Below are 22,122 nucleotides of genomic sequence, written 5' to 3'. Positions count from 1 at the left end.
AGATTTGAAGGGTATGAAACAAGAGCCCTCATCTTTTTCAGGCTGATGATATTCCTTGAATTTGGACTAACAACAACCCTGGATCTTGCAGATTCTCATTCATGGCCCCCAAGCCTCATCTGAGGCACCTTTACACAGCTCTTGACTTAAGAGTCTGTATGATGAAAGACAGTCTTGGATTGAGGTTCACCTGCAATACCCACCAAAGGATCTTTTTCTTGAGATGTGACATGAGAGAGATCTGTGTGTACATAGAGTAACAGTATTCAGACCAAACACTTTGCAAGTATTATTAAATTTTCAGCATACGCAACTTGGCCATAGGAAGCATTGGTATGGTTGCTGCCATGTAACCTACTGCTCCGAGGACAAGTTTCAAGAGTGGTTAGAGAGTGGAAATAGGTTTGGTTACTCTACACCTTTTTTCTGGGGATAGAAGGTCTGCATGTTTTTGGTGTCTACTCTGCAATCCAAGAAAACTAGGTCTTGAGTGAGATGAAGGGAAGTTTTTTGAAACTGACAGTGAATCTCAGTTGTACAAGGAGACAGAGTAAACTTGAAATGCTGAAGTAAAACCCAAGATGGAGACCTAGATTAACAGATCTACGTGGGAGATATTTGTACTCCCTAAGTCCTGCAAAAGGCTATAACTGCGGTTAAGCACTTTGTGAAGATCTGGGGTTGTAGAAATCAGTAAACCGAAAATGTGATGAGCCAGTGGAGAATCTCATGAATTTTCTGCAAGGAGGAGGGCATAGAGGTACTCTTCCTTCAAATCCAAACCTACTAGAAAGGCCTGTGGAATGATGAAGGGTGTCGGATGAGAGAGAGCATTTTGAAAGCGGGTACCTTGAAGAAGGTGCTGAGCTGGGACAGATCTAGTAAGAGGATCCAATGTCCTTTTCTTGGTACCAGAAACAGTCTAGAGTAAAATCCTCATCTCACAAACTATGGAGGAACTAGTTCTTTGGCGTCTTGGGACTGTAGTCCCTGAAAGTACAGTTTTGTACCTACCATAAATGTAGATGTTCGAGTGCTAATACAGCTGCAGTCATAACAGATGGGTTTTCCTGCCGTCATGCGGGTCCTTGGTCGGCCGAATTCCAAAGTCTATGTCCGGCGTTGGTTGTCGTCGCTTCTTCCCTGATGTCAGTGCGACAGGGGTATAAAAGAACCAGCCGACGCCATTTTCTTCAGTTTTTCTTGCCCCAGATGTCAGGTGCCCCCAGAAGGAAGGCAATACATAAATTTATGCAATAATGCAATGCAGTATAATCAAAAAACAGTAGTTGCAAGCAAATACACCATAAAACAATACCCCAATCAGGTTGTATGAGGAGGTCTTAGCCATAAGGCCTGTTCCAGAGGGGAAGGAGGGAGGGAAACTTGGACTGCAGCTGTATTAGCACTCGAACATCTACATTTATGGTAGGTACAAAACTGTACTATGTTCATCGTGCATACAGCTGCAGTCATAGCAGATGGGTAGAATCCCAAAGCTAAAATAAGGGTGGTAGGCACTAGGTGGAACTAGGAGGAGCCAGGATGCCCTGCAAAACTGCAGTGGCAAAACCTGCTCTAGATTTGGAGTATAAAGGCAGGTGATAGTGATTGGAGAAAGTATGCACAGAACTCCAAGTGGCAGCTTCCATAATATCTTTGGTAGGAACCCCCCTGAGGAAAGCTGCAGAGGTAGCTGTGGCCCTAGTGGAGTGAGACCTTATGCCTGCAGGTACAGTTTTACCATGAAGAGAGTAACAAAAGCATATGCAGTGGGCTATCCATTTTGGGATTGTCTGTTTGGAAATAGGCTTCCCTTGAGCCCCTGTAGCATAGGACACAAAGAGTTGCTCAGATTTTCTGAAAGGCTTAGTTCTGTCCAAATAATAATGTAGTTGCCTGTGAATGTCCAAAGAATGTAGTAGCCTCTCCCCTTTGTTTTGAGGATTGGGGTAAAAGGTAGGTAAGTGGATAGCCTGATTTAAGGCTACCCTGGATACTACCTTTGGCATAAAGGAAGGGTTGGTTCATAAGGAAACTCTGTCCTGATGGAAAATGATGAACGGTTGCACAGCCATGAGGGCTTGTAGTTCAGAAACCCTGCGAGCTGAGGTGATAGCCAGCAGGAAGGCTGTTTTCCAGGACAAATATTGTAGTTCTGTTGAGGCAGCTGGCTCGAAAGGAGGCAAAGTCAGTTTCTCTAGAATGAAGTTGAGATCCCAAGCAGGCACTGGTTGTTTCCTTGGGGGTTTAATATTCTTAGCCCCTCTGAGAAACTGTCTTAAGAGGGGGTGAGAGAATAAAGGAGGATCAGTGTTGCATTCTGCAGAAATGGCTGAGGCATGGATTTTGATGGAAGAGAATGAAAGTCCACTGCTTAGCATCTCAGCTAGGTACTGTAATATTTGAGGTAAATTCAGTATTCCAGGGTTCTGGCCCTTTTTCTCATTCCAAGCACAAAATCGTTTCCATTTGGCGGAGTAGGCTTTTCTAATAGAAGGTCTTCTGGCCTCCAAAATTACATCCTGTACTTCCTTGGAGAGTAGGGTCTGTTGTGATTTTAAGGAATCTTCCATGCGGCTAGATTGAGTGTTTTCAGCTGACTGTGAAGAGTTTTGAAGTTGTGCTGAGTCAGTAGAAGAGGCATTAGAGGCAGGATCCATGGTGGGGAATGCGTCAGGCTCCTCAGGAGTGGGTACCAGTGTTGCCTTGGCCAGTCTGGAGCGATGAGAATCATCTGTGGTCTGTCTGCTCTGGTTTTTAATAGAACTTTGGGCAGCAGAGGAAGAGGTGGAAAGGCATAAACTGTCATTGTTGTCCAACTGAAAGAGAGTGCTTCCACTTTCCAGGCCTGTGGATGAAAGGTCTTTGAGCAGAATTTTGAGAATTGGTGATTTCTGTGGGAGGCAAAGAGATCTATGTCTGGCCTTCCCCATGCTTGAATTATCTTTGAAAAAACTTGAGGATGCAACTTTCATTCGTGTGGATCTGTCATATTTCTGCTTAGGTTGTCTGCCAGCGTGTTTTCCTTGCCTGGCAGGAACTGTGCTTGAAGCTCGATTTGCAATTCTAGTGCCATGTTCCAAAGAGACATGGCTAGCCTGTATAGGGGGTATGAATGGGTTCCTCCCTGTTTGTTTATGTCACACATTACTGTGGTGTTGTCTGTCCTTATTAATAGCTGGCCTGGATGCAGCAGGTCTTTGAAAGCTATAATAGCATTTATTACTGCTAGCATTTCCTTTTGATTGATGTGTAGGTGCTTTTCCTTTTGGGACCATCTGCCCTGAATGCACCAATTTGTCATGTGCGCCCCCCAGGCATAATCCGAGGCGTCTGTTGTGATGATTTGACTTGCTTGAGGCTTGCAGAATGGGAGACCTGTGTTTCTTTGGCATGCTTGAGCCCACCACATAAATTCCTTTTGAAGACATGGAATTAGTGGTATTATTGTTTCCAAGCTGTGGCTGTGCTGAGACCACAGGTTTTTCAGGTACCATTGAAGGTTCCTCATATGCAGCTTTGCACATGGGATTAGTAGGATGCAAGATGCCATGAAACCCAGAGCCTGCAGGATTTTCCTTGCAGTGAGCCTGGTGAAAGTTGCCATTTTTCCGAAGTATTGAGTTAGTTGCCCTTGTTTCTCTGGCGTGAGGTAGGCCATCTGGGTGTTTGTATCCAAGTTGGCACCCAGGAAAATTATGGTTTGAGATGGTAGTAGCCTTGATTTCTTTTTGTTGACTGTGTATCCCAGGGAATTCAACAACCTTATTACAAAAGCCAGATGTTTCAGAAGTATGTGCTTGCTGTCCGCTTGGATCAGGCAGTCGTCCAGATATGGGTACATTTGAATCCCTTGCAGTCTGCAGTAGGCAATTACTGATGCCAGGCATTTCGTGAACACTCTGGGCGCAGTAGATAAGCCAAAGGGCAATGCAGAGAACTGATAATGTGTTGAACCTGCAAGAAATCTGACGTATCTTCTGCAATCTTGTCTGATTGGGACATGCAGGTATGCCTCCTTGAGGTCCAATGTTACCAGCCAAGACTCCTTGCCCAGCATGGGAAGAAGCTGCTGTAATGTGAGCATCTTGAATTTTGGCACGAGTAAAAAAGTGTTTAGGATGGATAGGTCCAAAATAGGTCTCCAATCTTTGCCCTTCCTTGGTACCAGGAATAGTCTGGAATAAAAACCTTGACCCTGTTCTTGTGCAGGTACCTCTTGAATAGCTTTCATGTCCATGAGATCTGAAATTTGTTTTTGTGCCTCTGCCATTTGATTGTGTGGCAGGTTTGGCATGCCTCTCATTTTTGGAAGGGTGTGAAAGTGGAATCTGTAGCCTCTGTCTATAATGTCCAGGATCCATTTGTCTTTTGTGACAATATGCCAATTTTTTGAAAATAGTGCCAGTTTCCCGCCTAAAGGTGCTGCCATTTGAGCCTTGCTTGGCATGCAAAGGGGAAAGTCATTGGTTCTGCTTTCTGAATGGCTGTGAACTATCCTCACTACCTCTTTGGGTAGGTGCTTGCCATTGTCTGCCTCTAAACGATCCTTGGGATTGCACTCTACCCCTCGGGTGCCTGTATCTACCTCTTTGGGGTCTGTCCGTGGCTGGAAAGGACCAATTTTTTGAAGGCCAATTTCTACTGAAACGTGGAGGTTGTACCTGTAGGAAATCTTTCACTGTTTGAATTGATTTTGCCTTTTCCTCCATTTTCTTTAATACCTCCTCAGCTTTAACACCAAACAATACATCTTTTTGCAGAGGTGCATCCAGTAATTTAGCTTTGACATGATCTGGTAAGGTTTGCTCTTTAAGCCAAGCATGTCTACGTATGACTGATCCTGTAACAGCAGCTCTACATGAGGCTTCTAAAGCATCAAAACCACATTGCAAGGTATGTTTACCTACTTGCTCTGCACTATGTATCAAATCCTGCAACTCTTTCAAATCTGGTTGTTCAGGTTGTGACATTTTGCTTCTCAACTGTGATAACAGAAACTGTTGGTAATTCAACATATGGAACTGGCAGTTTAATGCCCTCATGGATAAGGTGGCCGAGGTGTATACCTTTTTCCCCCACCTTTCTAAAGCCCTGGAATCCCTCTCTGAAGGTAATGGATTTTTAGCAGTGGAGGCCTTAATTCCCTTGGGGCCCTGTGAGATAGTTTCTGGGTCAGCCGCATGGCTTTTGTATAGGAATTGGTGTGAGTCAGGAACCCGGTAATACCTGTCAGGCTTGACTGGAGCTGGAGGCAAAGAATCTGGGTTGAGGCAGGACTCCTAATATACATCACCAAGGATATCTAAGACAGGAGGTATAGCCAGAGGCCTGTGCTGAGGGAGCAAGAGGAAATCCTTAAGCCTTTTCTTGGAGTCAGAGTACTCTTGGCCTTCCCAATGGAAGTGTTCCCTCAAGGTATGCAAGGTTTCCCCAAAAGAGTAATCCTCGGGGGGGAGACAGAAGGAATGGACTCCTCTGCATCAGAATCTTCAAAAGGGGAGTATGAATGTTCCTGGTCATCAGAATGTTCTGAAATAATGGAGGCCTGGTCCGAGGAGGGGGATTCTTCCTCCACTCTGGGCCTTTTTTCCAGGGGGGGGGGGGGTTGAGAACCCCTGATAAGACTAATTAAGTCCTCAGCCATTTTGAGCATCTGCTTTTTAGGCATGGGGCCTTGAGAAGGGCCCTGTGGGTTTTGTTTTTTAGAATGCGTGGCTGTCTTAGACTTAGTGAAAGACTTGATGGAAAAAGAAGAGGAAGGCCTGAAGACACCTTGAGAGGAGGCAGACCTGTCTAAACTCTGAGTTTCACCGCCAAGAGTGGCTTCGGTATCTGTAGTCAGGGAGTGGGCCGAAGAGCCTGCGACCTCGGGTACAGAAGACACCGCCAGAGAAGTGTCGTCGGTAGTCAGGGGCTGCGTAGGCGCCTCGCTGAGAACCGGACCACCTGTAGTCGGCTTTGGCGTGGTGTCAGTAGAGGCCGCGGACCTCGTGTGTTGGTCCTTATCTTTGCGTCTTTTAGTCAAAACTGGAGTCGGAGTATCCAACAACATTATGTAGTTAAATTTTTTGCCAATAAAGTGCTGGGCAAACTCCGCCCGACGCTTAATGGTGCGTTTGTTGAATGTAGCACAAAAACGACAGGCCGAGACGTCGTGGTCTGGGCCTAACCAAGGAATGCAGAGGGAATGAAAATCCTTATGCGGTATTTGCTTCCCACATGAAATACAATTATTAACTTTGTCTGACATCGGTCTGAGGCAAGAAAAGTTTCCCCAACGGGGTACTTAGCTTTCAAGAAGACTTCGGTTGCAGATATTCGTAATCTCAGGAGCTGGCCGACCGGCACTTGCGAACTGCTTCTGCTTCGGGCACCACGCGGCAAGAAAGACTGAAGAAAATGGCGTCGGCTGGTTCTTTTATACCCCTGTCGCACTGACGTCAGGGAAGAAGCGACGACAACCGACACCGGAACTAGACTTTGGAATTCGGCCGACCGAGGACCCGCCTGACGGCAGGAAAACCCATCTGTTATGACTGCAGCTGTATGCACGATGAACATGGAAGGGAGGCAGAAGATTTAACTGGTTGTGGGGACAAAGGTGGAATGCCTTTGAAGGGGGGTACTTCTCAGGCCATGCTGCAACCTTTTTTGATGATGGTCACTATTTGCTTTTTCTGTGGTAATCTTTTCCCAATTTCTAATGGAAAGAGAAAGTCTTTCAGAAAGGGGGATAGTATAACAATGGGAAAGGGGAAAGGGGCTGAAAAGATAGTCACAGACTTATCCGTGAAGGGATGCCTTACCCCTTTTCAGGTTTTTCAGGAAATCTTTTACTGAGTGCTATCTGGGATTTCTGAGAAGGCCTATGTACACTTCTAACCAAGGAAGTGGGCTTTGCCTGGTAATTTGTTTGCAGTCCTTCATAGTTTCACCTTGCTCCTGCAAGGTTTTAATTATGCTAATTGCTTGTGGTCCAAACAAAAGGACTCTGTCAAGGGGGGGATGTAAGAATCTAGCATTGAAATCTTCTGGCAGGGGCTAGTTAGGCAAACAGGTGGATCTCCAAATGCCTGATCCAATAGCCTCTGCTTTAGAAGAGGCCTCAAAATGTCATAGCTACATTTTACACTATGCCTAGGCTACTTGAGTGGACAGATTATCAGGCATGAAATTTGGTTGTAATCTATGTCTGAAATGTCAGCCACAGCCTTGTTAAGATTAAGAACAGATAAGAGGTATTTGGTCATCCGAGTCTGATAATTAATGTCCCTGGAATCCTGGGTAAAAAAAACATGACCCTGCAACAGCTTAGAAGGTTTGTCTGCAGTTAAGGAAACAGCTGAAGGGTCAGTTACAGGATTCTTAAAAACGAACTTAAGATGACATGGAACCTTGTAGAATCTGCCTGGCTTTTTGGAAGCTGGGGAGCTGAGAGTCAGGAGCTGTGGATATGGATGCAAGAGAGTCCAAAAAAGACCCTGGACTGAAGGGACAGAGAAAGGGTCTGGTATTCCAACCTGCAACAGACTGCAATATCTCTTTTGGACATCAGATATTTGAGTAGTCTCCCACTCAAAATGTTTCATCATTTTTATAATGGTCTCTCTGATGGTTGCCTCTTCCACAGGGGAAACAGGAAAGAAGGAATTGTCATCTGAGGGTACCTAGGCTAGGACACTGAATTTGAGAAGAGTAAGCTAAGGAATGGTTCATCAGAATCTGAGGCCTCCTCAGAAAATTCCACAGTAATCTTTTCTGGAGTGGGCGAAGGAGCTAAAAAAGAAGGAGGTTTAAGAGCCATAATGGCATTGAACAGGCAAGAGAATAATCTATCCACTACTTTTTCCCAGAAGGGGGGGGGCATGACTGATATTTTGTCATTATTATTCTTTGAGGTGATGTCCACCTGAATCAAGTGCAAGGGCCCAGACCCCTGACATAGTACAGCTTTCCAGGAATCTATTATTGTACTAAAATTTGCGGAATGCCTTCAGCCCAACCGAGATCATGATCATCTCAGATGCAGTAGTAGACTCTTTGGACGTGTGACTCTGATACCATACCAGCCTCCAAACAGGGTTGAGAGAGGGGGGGGGGGGGGATAAGAGGTAGAGTCAGACATACCATGGGTTATGTAACATCTGCAGGTTAGTTAAAATCAGACTGGGCAGACTGAGTCACAGGCTTATGCCTTTTGATTTTCTTCTCAGAAGCAGAATGTAAGTTAGGTGTGGAGGGATTTTTCATCTTACACTGAGCCAAAAGCTTTAGTTGTTCGGTCTCTAAACATGTGTTTAGTGAAGACAACTGGAAACGTAATGGTCTTGGGAACAAAGGACTGGCAAATGGAACAAGATCTATAACTCTGTTCTGTGCCCAAGTAAAAAAGACAATGGGTAGGGATGTTTTTGTATGGCATCTGCCTACCTCACTCACAACTAGCCCTCCTTACTGATATCTAACAAAATCACAAGAAAACAGGTCAATAAGGAAGATTGCCCAATGGGGCACTTACCCAGATCAGAAAAGGCTTGCGGTAAAAACGACCACTCAAACATCAGACCAACTGGTGCGAGACAAGCATTTAGGCTGGTGATGAGATAGTCTGAGAAATTACATTTGTTTATCCACTTACATACATCTATGCTTATGAAATGAGGTCATACATTGGACATATGGCTCTGGGAAGCTTTAAGTTTTGGTACCCTGGCCAGAGATCAGTGGTGAAAACCCCAACTCTTTTGAATACTGCAATAGTAATTTCACTCAGGACATCTGAAGGTGTCTGTAGGAATGTCCTCAGAATACTGTTGTTTCTTCCCATGATGTCTCACTCAAATGCTTGTGCTTAGAAGTCAGGTTCCTAAGGGCCTTGACTGTGTAGAACCAGACACGTACCATCTTTTGAAATGAGAACTGATGGAGGAATTTAGCTCTTCTCCTGACTGTCCTCATAGCGAAGCTGTAGAAATGTGGACAGGCATCTAAATAGTGCTCTTGAGATGAGGGGAAAAAAAAGACAACAGAAATGGACATCTTCATGGGGTACTTGCTTCCTGCTGTCAACACAATCACTGTCAGACAAAACTACCACAATAAAAGCAAGAACATTCCCTGCATGGTACTCATTTGTCCTCTGGAAGCTGGCCGACTGATGACAGCGTAAACTCACTAAACTGCACTGCAAGAAATATCTGGAGATGGCATTGGCCATCTCCCTATCTCATAATTCAACTGAAAGGCAAAAACTTAGAAAGCAATTTTTGGTTAAAATATTAGAATAAATTTCTCAGAAATACTTCTGTGTCTTGATTCAAACCACAGTACTGAAATACTTCACAAAATTCAAGGCTGGTGGCTATTTCTAGTCAAATACAAATTAAGGAGGGCGGGCTTGCCATAATGGTTAAGGTCTTCATCTTATAGACACAAAGTACAGTGTGTTTTTGATCACTGGATATTGCATAGGCTTAAAATGGCATTTCAGGGCAGTTAACGTAATATTCAGCTATGAACTAAAAAAAGAAATTCAGGATGTGGTTTCTTCATTTAAAAATTAAATTAGTAGGTTAGCTGAACCCAGTATTTTTTACCTTGATTCAGATGTTCGTGGTACATAGAAGCCAGATCTGGAAGATGCTGCTGAAGATGAGATGTTAATTCTGCATGTGAATTTATTTGTACAAGTTCCTCTTCACAGCCTGATTCTTCCCCATCAAAATCAGCCATATTTTTTTCAGATTTTGCACTGACCTGAGAACTGCTGCAGCTGACATCATCTGCACTCAACATATCTTCAACCATATTTCTGAAAAGAAAAAGAGGATAGTTTCAGTTTCTGAATTAGTTTTATAATGCAATAATATTTAGGGTCAATGCTGGTGTTACACACAAATTAGAATTTAGAGACCTGATGTGTTATTAAAAAATGGAAGGCAGACTAAATGATGCTTCAACCTGTTGGCCTAAAAATAATTTTACCTAAATCATAACTAATTTTCTTTCCTGCATCTTCAGTGGCCTCAATGTGAAGCTTAAGGACATAGGAAGACAACAATCTACAACTGCTACAGCATACCACATGTAAAAGGCATTTTTTTTTCTCTCCAAACAAACTGGGGTACACCATTAACAGAATTTATACTCTCCAATACTGTTACCAGGAAAAAAAAAAACAGAAAAAAGTTTAATCCCATATGAGAATAACCTTACAAAGTAAAAGAGTGCTTACCTCCATGAATGCAGATGAAAGATGAAATAGAAAGCTGCAGTTGAATAAAGAACAAACCAAGCTTACCCTTCATGATGGTGGTGGTGGTGGTGGTGGTGGTGGTGGTGACGGTGGCGTTGTGGTCCTATAAAGTGACTACAATTAAACAACTCTTGCCCCACTCCTTCTCCTAGGTAGTCTCCAGTTTGTGCAATGCAAGAATTCTGTGTCCCTCGCTGTACGTGTGAAGCATGGATGCCCTCTGTTATATCATTCTCAGCATCCTGTGGGTGTGAGCAAGAGTTGAGCATCCTAATACGACTATCTGACGATGATACTGGGTCAGCTTTAAAAGGAAGATCTTTCTCTACTCCATTACTGGAACAATTTTGTTCTGTTACACCCTGCGAATCATCTAGGCAAATACCTGTTTCCAATTCACACTTTCGTGTTTTAAACTCTGTGTTCCTGCTTTCCTTCTGAGGACCATGGCTCCCATCATCATCTTCTTCTTCCTCCTCCTCCTCTTCTTTAAGAGCTTCAATATCTGCCATGTCCTCAGAATGCAGCTCACTTCCAGGGCTCCCTGCTGACTGGCTAACGTGGCTAGAGTTCACTTCATTACTTGACCCATCACTCCTTCCACTGCTACTTCCAGGGCCACTACTGGCATCTTCTGCACTATTAGCAGTTTCTTCTGAACTACCTTGCATAGATTCCTGAAAAAATATTTCAATGAAAACATTTTTAATGACCCTAAATGCATGGTATCAAAGGAGAAAACATCTCCCTGTGAAATCAAGTCACCAAAATTTTGACCCAACTCACTTGAAATAGATATACATATCTTACTTGAACTCTGAAAAAAAAAATTGCACAAATTACCACTACAAGATTCTTTGAGCCACGCACAAGGTTACAATAAACAAACTCACCACCCTGTTCAGAAATGAGTAAATTCCACTTGAGAGATGTTGTAAAAACTATTTACACTCCATTACTTTTTAAGCTTCTTTAAGTATACAAGCAAATTGAAAACTCCAGAAAAATGGTCAGCATACTCAGATAAATATTTAACTAACTAGTTCTCTACCTTTCAAACATTATTTTTCCCTTTTCAAAACCCGATAAAATTATCTTTCATTAGCAGGGCAATACAGCTGCCTCTCTAGTGACATTATAACCAGGCCCTGAAAGAAGTTCGCTGCGGTGTGGACAGGAACAGATGTTTGAGTGTTTTGAGTGTTCACCATATCAGTTATTTATTTTTGTGGACCAGGATAGTCTAACTGGACAAGAAAAGCCCATTTACAAAGAAAGATCCAAACAATAAGAATAAAATATAGTTGATAATAGATATAATGTTATAACACACACAATTCTAAAACATTACAATAAAAATAGAGACAACATACGATGATGGTCTAATACATAGAGTTCTAATGAAACACTACATTAAGACTAGAAAATACAGAATTTGAAGAAAAAAAAGAAGTTATGTACTTACCATAACGTTCCATGTGAGTTGTTTATCTCGCCTTTATTCTCGCTGATGGGTTCGGAGCCGATCCTCGGCCGATAGCAAAGCTCAAGGTTTGCCAGTAGCTCGAGACCAAGCCCCTTATCCCACAATGCACTGCTGGAATTACCTCAGATCTTGTTTGCTGCGAATACATATACCCTTTTCTTTATTTCTACAAGGAAGCACTTCTAAGTAGTATTGAATAACCAGGATGGTACTAGCCTCTAAGTCAACTGTCAGCCAGGAGGGGGAAGGAGGGAGGGACGTGAGAATAAAGGCGGGATAAACAACTCACATGGAAAGTGATGGTAAGTACATAACTTCTTTATGTGAAGTTGTTAAATCTCGCAGTTTATTCTCACTAATGGGTAGCGTCCCTAGCACCCTCAGTCTTAGGTGGCTCATGGAAGTATGTTTTTCAGTACCGTGGAACCAAAGGAAGACCTGTCCCTGGAAGCCTTATCTACTTTGTAATGTGTGATAAAGGTATGAGGTTTAAACCAAGTGGCTGCAGCACAAATATTGTCAAGGGGCAATTTAGATGAAAGGCAAAAGATGTAGAAATGGCTCTGGTAGAATGAGCCTTAGGTTTGTGTGTCAATGGCATGCTAGCATTCGCATAAAGGATATACAATCTGATAACCATTTAGATAAAGTTGTTTTAGCCACTGGATTACCTTTTCTGGCTTCTGAAAAGGATACAAAAAGTTGATCCGATTTTCTAATATCCTTAGTTCTGTCAAGATAAAATCTGAGCTGTCTGTGTACATCAAGTTTGTGCAGCATGTATTCCAATTTGTTAGAGTGGTTGGGAAAAAAGACTGGCAGCTCAATGACCTGATTGATATTGGATTCAGAACAGCCTTTAAGGCAAAAATGAGGGGTTTGTTCTGAGAGATACTCTAACCAGCATGGAAAATCATGTAAGGTGGTCTGACAGATAATGCTTGGAGTTCTGACACTCTGCGGGCAGAAGTAATGGCCACTAGAAAAATAGTTTTCCAGGATAAATATTTGAGATCACAAGAAGATGCTGGTTCAAAAGGGGGGAAAATAATTTGAGACAGCATAAAGTTCAAATTCCAGGGAGAATAAGGAATTTTGACAGGAGGTCTCATGTGAAGAACAACTTTAAGAAAAGTTTAACGTAACTTATGGCCTATAACATTCGAGCCACCAAATCCAAGGTAGAAATTTGAGATGGCAGCTAACTGGACTCGAACTGTAGCAGCTGCTGCCACTTCCTTAAAAATCTTTGTAAAAAATTCTAAAATGGACGATAGCGGAGCTCGGAAAGGGTCAATTTTCTGTGTGTTGGCCCAAATTGAGAACCTTTTCCACTTACTGCAGTATAATTTCCTGGTGGATGGCTTGTGAGAAGACAAGATAATTTGTCTTGTATCTTCTGAAATCGAATGAAGCCTGGCAATTAGGGGAAGTGGATTAGCCAAGCAGTCAGTTTCAGGGACTGCAGGGAAGGATGGAGGTCCCCTAACAGGTGCATCAGAAGGTCCGGAACTGGGTCCAGGATCCATAGATCTTCCAACAGGTGATGGTGGAGAAATAGGAACCAAATCTGTCAAGGCCAGTAAGGGGCTATGAGGATAACAGTCCTTCCCAGTGATTTTGCTTTCTGTAAAAATCTGGGTATCAATGGGAAGGGTGGGAATGCATAAAGGAGACCCGGGGGCCAATAGTGTAAGAGTGCATCTCTCGGGTGATATCCCGGAGGTGGGATTAAGGCAAAGTAGCTTCTGCATTTTGAATTGATGTGGCTGGCAAAGAGGTCACAGCAAGGCTGGCCCCATTTGCGGAAAATCAACTCTGCAACCTGTTGAGACCCCACTCGTGAGGGAGTAATATCACCCTGCTTAGCTTGTCCGTTATCACGTTGGATTTCCCCGGATGTGCGTTGCTAACAGAAAATGCTGGGATGACACAGCCCATTGCCAGACCCTGAGGGCTTCTCGAGAAAGGGGGTAAGACTTGGTTCCACGTTGCTTGTTCAAGTACCAGACTACTGACATATCCGTCTGAATTGCAATAGTTCCTAGAGGGAGAGATTCCTGAAAGTACTGCAATGCCAGAAGTATCACTCTCAACTCTACAACATTGATATGCAGATGTGACTCTGGATCCGTCCATGTGCCTTGAGCAGTCTTTCCCTGAAACCCCCCCCCACCCTATCAGGGAAGCGTCCGTGGTCACAGTGGCTACTGGGGGGGGGGACGGACAAAGGGTCTTCTGACCACCGAAGGTCTCTCTTGCAAGAATCCGTGATGAGAATCATGTGGTGCATCGGTAGTTTCTGGTAAGACCACTGAGCAAAGAGGAGCCATTGAAGAATTCGCATATGCATCCTTGTGAGTGGTATAGCAAGGATTGCTGCCGCCATCAAACCTAGTACCTTCAAGACCTCTGCTGCTGCAGCTTTGTTCTTTGACACCAGTGAGCTGACGTGTTGGCAGAGAAGTGAGACTCTTTCAACTGGAAGACGTAGAGGGATGGTTGAGGTATCTAACTCTGCTCCTATAAAAACGGTATGCTGCGATGGCGATAAGGCAGACTTTTCGAAGTTGATTGTAATGCCCAATTGATGGCAGACTGTCAGAGTGTACTGTGTTGCCTGAGTCAATTGATGCCTGGTGGTAGCGGTGAGGAGCCAATCGTCTAGGTATGGAACACCTGGAATTCTAGACGCCTCAGGTGAGCCATGACCACTGCCATGCATCTGGTGAACACTCTGGGGGCTGTAGTGAGACCAAAGGGCAGGGCTCGGAACTGGTAATGATTGGCTCCAAGCCGGAAATGCAAGTGATGTCTGGAGCATCTGTTCATCTTTATGTGATAGCATGCGTCCTTGAGATATATGGAACACATCCAATTGCCTTTCCATAGGAAGGGAAGAATGGACTGAAGCGTGACCATTCGGAACTTCTCTTTCTTTACGAACTGGTTGAGTCTTCTGAGGTCCAAGATAGGTCTCCAGTCCCTTGTTTTCTTTGGTACCAAAAAGAATCTTGAGTAAGTTCCGAATCCAACTTGGTCTGCTGGGATTGGCTGGATGACTTTTTTCTAGCAATTTGTGGACCTCTACGATAGCTTGTTCCCTGAGACTGGGTGGAACATCTGGGATTCTGTTTACAAGAACGGGAGGGGAAGATAACGGAATGAAATATCCTCTGGAAATGATGCTTTGTACCCATGTATCTAATGTTATGTTTAGCCAGGCTTCTGGGTACAAAGACAAGCGACCCTTGACTGCCTCCACAGCCGGGCCCCCTTTCAGGGGCGCTGGTAGGGTTGACCAGAGAACTGACCCCTGTCACCCTGTTGGTGTGGACCCCCTCAACCGCGGGGGTGGCGTCTTCTGTTATAACCCCCCCCGGCTCTAGAGGGGGGTTCTCTACGTGTGTCCTGAAAGGTTCCCTGTGCTTTTCGGAACCACATTTTCCCTCCCCTAGGGCCCTAGGGGTAGAAAAATGGACTCCAATGGCAGATAAGGTCTTGCCTTCCTGCTCACACCTGGTTAAAGTTTCCTTTACTTTAGGCCCAAACAGTGATGAGCCATCGAATGGGGTGTTGATAAAGGAGGACTTAGAGAGTTCCGCAAAGGAACAGAGACACATCCAGGCTTGTCTTCGGACAGCAATGCCTGAACTAGCAGCTCTACTCTACATAAGATATGAGACACATGGTCGAGTTTACAACTGAGTTTAGGGTAGCGAGCTGTGTGTTGACTTTGTCGGCAACCCCTGCAGCTACCGTACCCTGGAGACGGTCTCCTAGCTCTTTCAGGAGATCTCTTTGTACTCTCGTAAAATAGGTTGAGTTAAGTAGTTCAGTGATCGCAGAGAAAAAGTTGCTGAACTAAACATGCGTTTCCCATATCTATCCATGATCCTAGAATCTCTGTTAGGAGGATGGATAGATGAGGATGCTTCAGACACATCCTTTTTGGTGGCTGCAGCTACCACCATGGCATCAACTGGCACTCCCTTGGTCAAAAATGGCTTGTCCACTGGGGCAGACATGAATTTATTTGGCTTGCGAGGGACAGGTTCCATGGCCTCCAGTGACTCCCAAGCCTTACAAGAGATCAGTTCCATGAGCTTGTCGTAAGGCGGAAACACCCAAGAAGTGGAAGGTTGAGACCCAAAAGCCTTCAAGAGCACGGACTCGTCCTCAGTAGGGGTCTTGAACTGCCAATCGCCCCTCTGACTAAGGATCTCTAATATCTCCGCAAAGGAGATATCCTCAGAGGGGGATCGAGGAGACCCTTCTGACTCATCCAAGTCCGTGTCAGATGTCAAAGACTCCTGTGGGGAGTCTAAGTGACTCCTCTTGCACAGTCTCTTCCTGGGCACCTCCTCAGTGGGGGCATCTGGGGAGGTTTCAGAAGAGCAGGGGATGCCCTGTGGGAGTACTCGAGGCTTAGGATCTATATGCTTAGGGGGACCGGTAGACGAAGAAGCAGACACAGCAGCTTGAGGGGAGAGGGAAGGCAGAACCGATGCTGACGTTGTCTTGGGAGACAGGACTCTCCTCATAGCATCGAAGGCACCTTGGCTCCGACGAGAAGGGGTAGATGGACCCGAAAGGACCGTCCAATCCTCCTGCACCAAAACCATGGGCTCCGAGCCCGAGGTAGGAGCTGAGCTCATCTGAGCCGAAGCCCCGAGAGGAAGAGTCGGCACTGACAAATCGGTCTGACTATCCTCCCTGGACCCGATGGGAGAGCGTCGGCTCCTAGAGTCCTCGGTCAGTGCAGAGGACATTCGATTAGATGGAGCCGATAACACCTGTGCGAGTATCGGCTCCAAGGGTTCAACAATCATCAGTTCGGGTTCCTTCGGCACCAAGGGTCCAGTATGGCTCGGAGGAGGGGTAAACAAATCCGGTTCAATGGTCTTCGGCACCGAGCTGGTTGGGGCCGACAACAATTTGGCAAGTCTTGGTGCCTGTAAAAGTTTCTGCACTAGCCGATCCATGTCCAAATCCGAAAGGCTGATAGAAGACTTAGATGAATGCACCGAAGGTGCTGACTGGAGCAGAGGAGAAGAGGAACCTCAGAGACCGGCTCCAAGACTGGGAGCTGGCTCCCAATCAAAGGGACACTCGGTTCCGAGGTCTGTGGAACCGATGACCCTGTACCCTCTGAAGTTCTTGCCTTTCTTGCAACTTTGGGATCCGAAGATTTTGAAGATATGGAGGACTTGGAAGAAATGCTAGTACCCTTCCTGGCTACTCAACACCTCAGAAAAGGAATGCTGCAGTAATCCCCTGTCAATTAGCTTCCTCCTTCTCTCCAAGAGGACTCAAAGAAAAGGAATAGCAAATGCTGCAAGTGTCTTGGAGGTGTTTAGCCCACAGACAGTAAACACACTGAATGCGTCCGTCAGTGACGGACATTTTCTACCCACAATCTGGGCATTTTCTGAATCCCGATTTAGGATGGGACTTTTCCTTGTCATCCGACATACTAAATAGTACAATACAAACAAGAGTATACTGAAACTAATAGAGTGAAGTCCTTCCTTTCTTTGTAAAGACCCACACTAACTAAGGAAAGCAACTAAGCCCAAACCGGGCACTATCTATGACAGAGTTAAACTATAAATTAGAAATACAGGGCTAAACAGGCCCACTGAGAAAAAAACCTGACTAAAAGAAAATAGTGATTATTAACTCTAAAAAGGGCTAAAAGGCCCACACAAAACAACTAAGCCAAGAGGGCACTATCAATCACAGATGACTGATTCTATTATTAAAATTTTAACACTAACACTCAAACTGTATATATGAAAAAATCTGAGAGAAAAAAGAAGATTTTTATCAAAAACTTGCTATTTTTTCCACAAATGGTCCGAGTTAGCTGGATCACCAAGATCTCTCTTGCTGTGGCAAACTAGATCTGGGGTAATTCCGCCCGTGTCAGAGCCGATCCATGGCTCCGAACCCATCAGTGAGAATAAATGGCGAGATTTAACAACTTCACATCAAAAGTTCTGTACTTACCATAATTATAGATCCATGCTATTTTCATCTGGTTCAAATGTGGGTTGTTGGGTCCGACAACTGCATCGAATCAGAAGCCCTCTGATTCCAGAGCTCTGACTCCTCTCCTACCCATAATTCCCTGTTCTCCTCTTTACTACTACTGATAAACTGGGAGAAAAGACACATCTGATGGGAAGTTAGCCAAGGAAAACAATTCATTTTACTGTCTCCAAAACTAAGGACTCACTCAAGACATCTAGTACCTAATTCACAAGAGAGACTTACATGTCACAATGGGAGCTAGTTGCACACGCTAGGTATATATCAAGGGAATATAACATTCTATAGATATGTGCTCAACAGACATGATGCTCCTGACAGATACCTGCCTCAGGCATTGCATGCACTGAGCATGCTACCAAAGTTTAATAAGTGAGAGATGACAAAGCTCTGGAGACCGCAGCACACTAATGGGAGCCAACTCAATTTTAGTCAACTAACCTCAGCTTGGGGAAGAAATGGCTTCACCAAGGCTTGGGTTCAACCCCAAATATGCGTCTGGTGAACTTTTGGAACCACACCACACTGAGCAGTAAAACAGCAGCAAATTAATGGATGGGAGCTGCACCAGCAATATGAATCTCTGTAACATGAGCATATGCAAGTCACAAAACTATGGGAGGATGAGTGGGACATTGACTCTTCCCTAAGTTAAATGTCGCCACAAGGGTGGCTTCATAGCTAACCTGGAAAAGGACAAAGATTAGGCCCTGTTCTGTGCCTGTGCTCCCTTACAGTGCTCCTCTCTCCCTCCCTCAATGGCCATTCAACTGACTGCTTCAGTGATGTAAAACTTTAATATATTGTGCCACTGAGTAGTTAAGACTTCAGCACTGACATGTGAATAACATACAGCAAGCAAAGGAGGGGGTGGTCTTGTTTGGTAATCTGACAACTACAGGAACATTTGGACAATCTGCAAGTGACAAAGACTTTCCAAAGAAGCATGTTGAGCTCAGATTCAAAGTGAAAGAAAGATTACAAATAAATAAAAAAAATTCTGGTGCTGGGTACGCTCCCTTATCCCTGGTGCAAAAAAAAAAAAAAAAAAAAAAAAAAGAGAGAGAGAATGAGTTTAAAATCATACAATGAACTTGTCACCAAAGGGGCATCTGAAGCTATATTGGATCAAATGTCAACCACTGCACAAGGTCCCTGTAAGATTTCAGCAGAAAAACCCTACTCTAAAAAAAAGTTTAATCCTATCTGCTGAACTTGCGTTATTAAAGACACCAAAGACATACATATAAAAGGGAAAGGACAGACTTGAAAATGTCTCAAATCAGGCATCAATTTGAAGCACTGCATGTAATTTCCAACCAGACTGGAATGCCACTTCCTGTCAACATGCTGGGGGTTATAAAATAGTAGTTGCTTAAAAATCTAAAGAAAAAGCTTCTGAAAAACTCAAAGTCAGTAAGTGCCACTACAAAATACAACAGGAAAAAAATATATAGGCTCATAGGTGATTACTAGGTTAATGGCACAAAACCTTTTACAACCCTAACCAATACCCATGTTATGACAACATTACATCTCAATACCCCAGATATGGGATGGGGTTAGTATTAGAGTAGTGGGTCTTTGGGTGTTGGAGCCCCAAGTCATTTTACAGACTGCCTCTGTCCACAAGGGACAGAGACAGTACCCCAGGAGTGAATTTACAATTCCCGATCCATTTTCCAAACTCTTTTTGGAGAGAGTGAGGGACTGGCATTGTTTTATGAAGATGGGAAGTTTATCCCATTAACGAGATAGCCTTTGGGATAAAAATCTCTCTCTCCAGCACATTCTGTTAGAGTTGCAAATGAGGCTCAAATCCACGGAATGCATAACCCTTGTATAATTTTTTTTGAGAATATGTAACATTTTCATCAGAGCTGGATCAGAGAATGACTTGTAAGTCAGGCATAAGTCCCCTCAAATGACAGAGTAAAGGAATAGGTCCTTTAGTCAGTCTGCACAAGACGTGTGTCTTATACTTTGTATATGGGGAAGCTCCAACTGGTGTAAGTGGCTGGTTAAGCACATGGGAAGGGAGCACTGTACTCGATTATGGGCCTGATGAGCACAGAGTATAAGTTGAGCCAAATAGAAGGATTTCCTCACTACTGTAGCTATCCGGTGGTCAAACTTTAGGTTACTAACTACCTCTGTTCCTAGCTCCCTCACCACTGGGTCTTCTTTTAGGGATATGCTACTAATATTATAATTTGCAGGGATATCTGATTTATGAAGGGTATGATTATACATTTTTTAGCTTTTAGTCTCGGGCCACGTTTTTGGTACCAGTTGTTTGCCATTTTTAGGCCTGTTTGCAGGCTGTCAACATCATTTGGGGATTCAGTGATTGCTCCCAGCTTACAGTCGGCAGAATCTATGAGACAGAGGCCCCCAACATTGGCCTTCACTTCAGAGAAATATATACCAAATAGGAGGTGTCCCAACACTGAGCCCTGTGGGACATCGCTAGTAAAACGTTTCTTAACAGAAGTGGATTCACCTATCCGGACAACATGTGTTCCTGTCAGTGAGCCAGCTGGCTAGCCTTCTGGCAATGTAGGGGTTTTATGCCCAGCTCAGTAAGTTTATCTAAGATCCCAGAGTAGGGGATTGTATCAAAAGCTTTGGCCAGGTGTGGACAGGAGATGTGTACCATTTTACCTTCATCCATGGCCCTGGTGACCTCCTCAAAGTAGTCAACCAGAATGAGCAGGCAAGAACTCCCTTTGACAGAACCTAAAAAGTATCAAGATGCAATAATCCAGGTTGTTAATAGTATTTGCTTTAAGACTGGATACTCCTGTCATCCCTGACACTGTGTTAGCAGGTTGGTCTGGTTTGGCTGCTTTTCTTTGGAGGTTGGAATAATGGTTAAATTATTTACTTTACAAACAAGCCCGCAATTAGCTTATACTAATCTATGAACCTATAAATAAAGCTTGAGGAAGCTTGTGATAATTGACCTTGGCCAATTCCATTAAAAGAAAGAACCAACTTTATCTGGGCCAAAAGGGTATCACCATAATGATCTTTCGTAATTAATTCTGAATCTTCAGAAGTACTTTGGATATCAGTGGAAATATCTGAAATGCATAAAGGAACATCCCCATCCATATGGACAATAATGTTTCTGTTTTCCAAGCCTGGCTGCAATGATGTTACAAACAGAATTTTCAGAACTGTCTGTTTTGAAAGAAAGCAAAAAGGACAATCTGAAGCACTAACCACATCTGGACAAAATCCAGGCAAATCTCTGTCCGGAGTTTCAACTCATAAGGGGTCCATCCAGAAACTGTCTGGTATGTATGCCACTGTGTTTTGCTATGACTGGAGTTTCAACTCATAAGGGGTCCATCCAGAATCGGTCTGGTATGTATGCCACTGTGTTTTGCTATGACTGGAGTTTCAACTCATAAGGGGTCCATCCAGAATCGGTCTGGTATTTATGCCACTGTGTTTTGCTATGACTGGTTATATGAGGCCTAAAGCATCATGGAATGCTTTAAAACATAGCTCCCAGGCAATCAATGCCAACCAGCAAAGAGCACATGACCTTTCACCCCCCCCCCCCTTATTTGTTGAGGTACCACATTGACTGTGATGTCATCTGTGACCAATAAAAAGAGGGACCTGGAGGTTATACATAGTGAAGAACTTTTAATGTCTGAATAAACTGTTAACATTTCTTTGACTTTATTTGCTTTATATCGACTGAAAAACGACTTGAACTACACTGAACAATGTTCCGAAAGCAAAATCTGATGAGTCAGTCCAGAATAACTGAACTGGGGTCAACTTGAAGAAAAGTAGGTCTGGACTGAAAGACACTGATCCCTAAAATCACAGTAACTTAACTCATTGCACAAAATTCAGCACTGGTAACTGGAACTCTAAGGGATGGAGTTGCAGGGTACATTTTTTACTACTACTGAATCTTTCCCATGTGGAGTCAGAACAGGGTTGTCTTGGGAGTCACTGATGCCAAGAGGGTAGAATTTTAAAAAACTCTCCCACACAGGCAGGTTCTTGTAGAGAGAATTCTATGAAAATGTTCTGAAAAGTCAAGACTTACTCTTCTGGTAAAGAAGACCATGCATTACTCAGTGTCCATCATTCAACCCCAGGAAGACAATTCTTTGTGAGGGTGATAGACTACACTTCAGCATGTTCAATTTGAAGTCAGAAGTAACTGGAATGTAATAAGTATTCTACAAATGTAAAGTCCCCACGGAACAGTATTACCAAAGAACAAGTACGACTGTCTGCATGGTAAGCATTTTCAATTTGAGTACTTTCTGAAAGGTACTTGGGTATGGCA

At 43.9% G+C, this 22,122-nt stretch overlaps 1 protein-coding gene across 1 annotated transcript in view; it reads right to left on the bottom strand.

Moving 5' to 3' along the window:
- The window catches only part of USP34 (ubiquitin specific peptidase 34), a gene marked incomplete in the record, with an annotated part of 5,849,982 nt that overhangs the window by 3,915,147 nt on the left and 1,912,713 nt on the right, over nucleotides 1–22,122 (bottom strand). The window contains 2 exon segments of the mRNA XM_044061224.1: nucleotides 9,603–9,817; nucleotides 10,307–10,938. Of these exon segments, the coding sequence (XP_043917159.1) occupies nucleotides 9,603–9,817; nucleotides 10,307–10,938 (847 nt within the window).

The sequence above is a fragment of the Protopterus annectens genome, chromosome 1.part0 (genome assembly GCF_019279795.1).
Source record: "Protopterus annectens isolate FY-2018-M chromosome 1.part0, PAN1.0, whole genome shotgun sequence".
NCBI lineage: Eukaryota > Metazoa > Chordata > Ceratodontiformes > Protopteridae > Protopterus > Protopterus annectens.
Note: the sequence above shows the minus strand (reverse complement) of the source record. Positions and strands in the feature narration are given on the sequence as shown.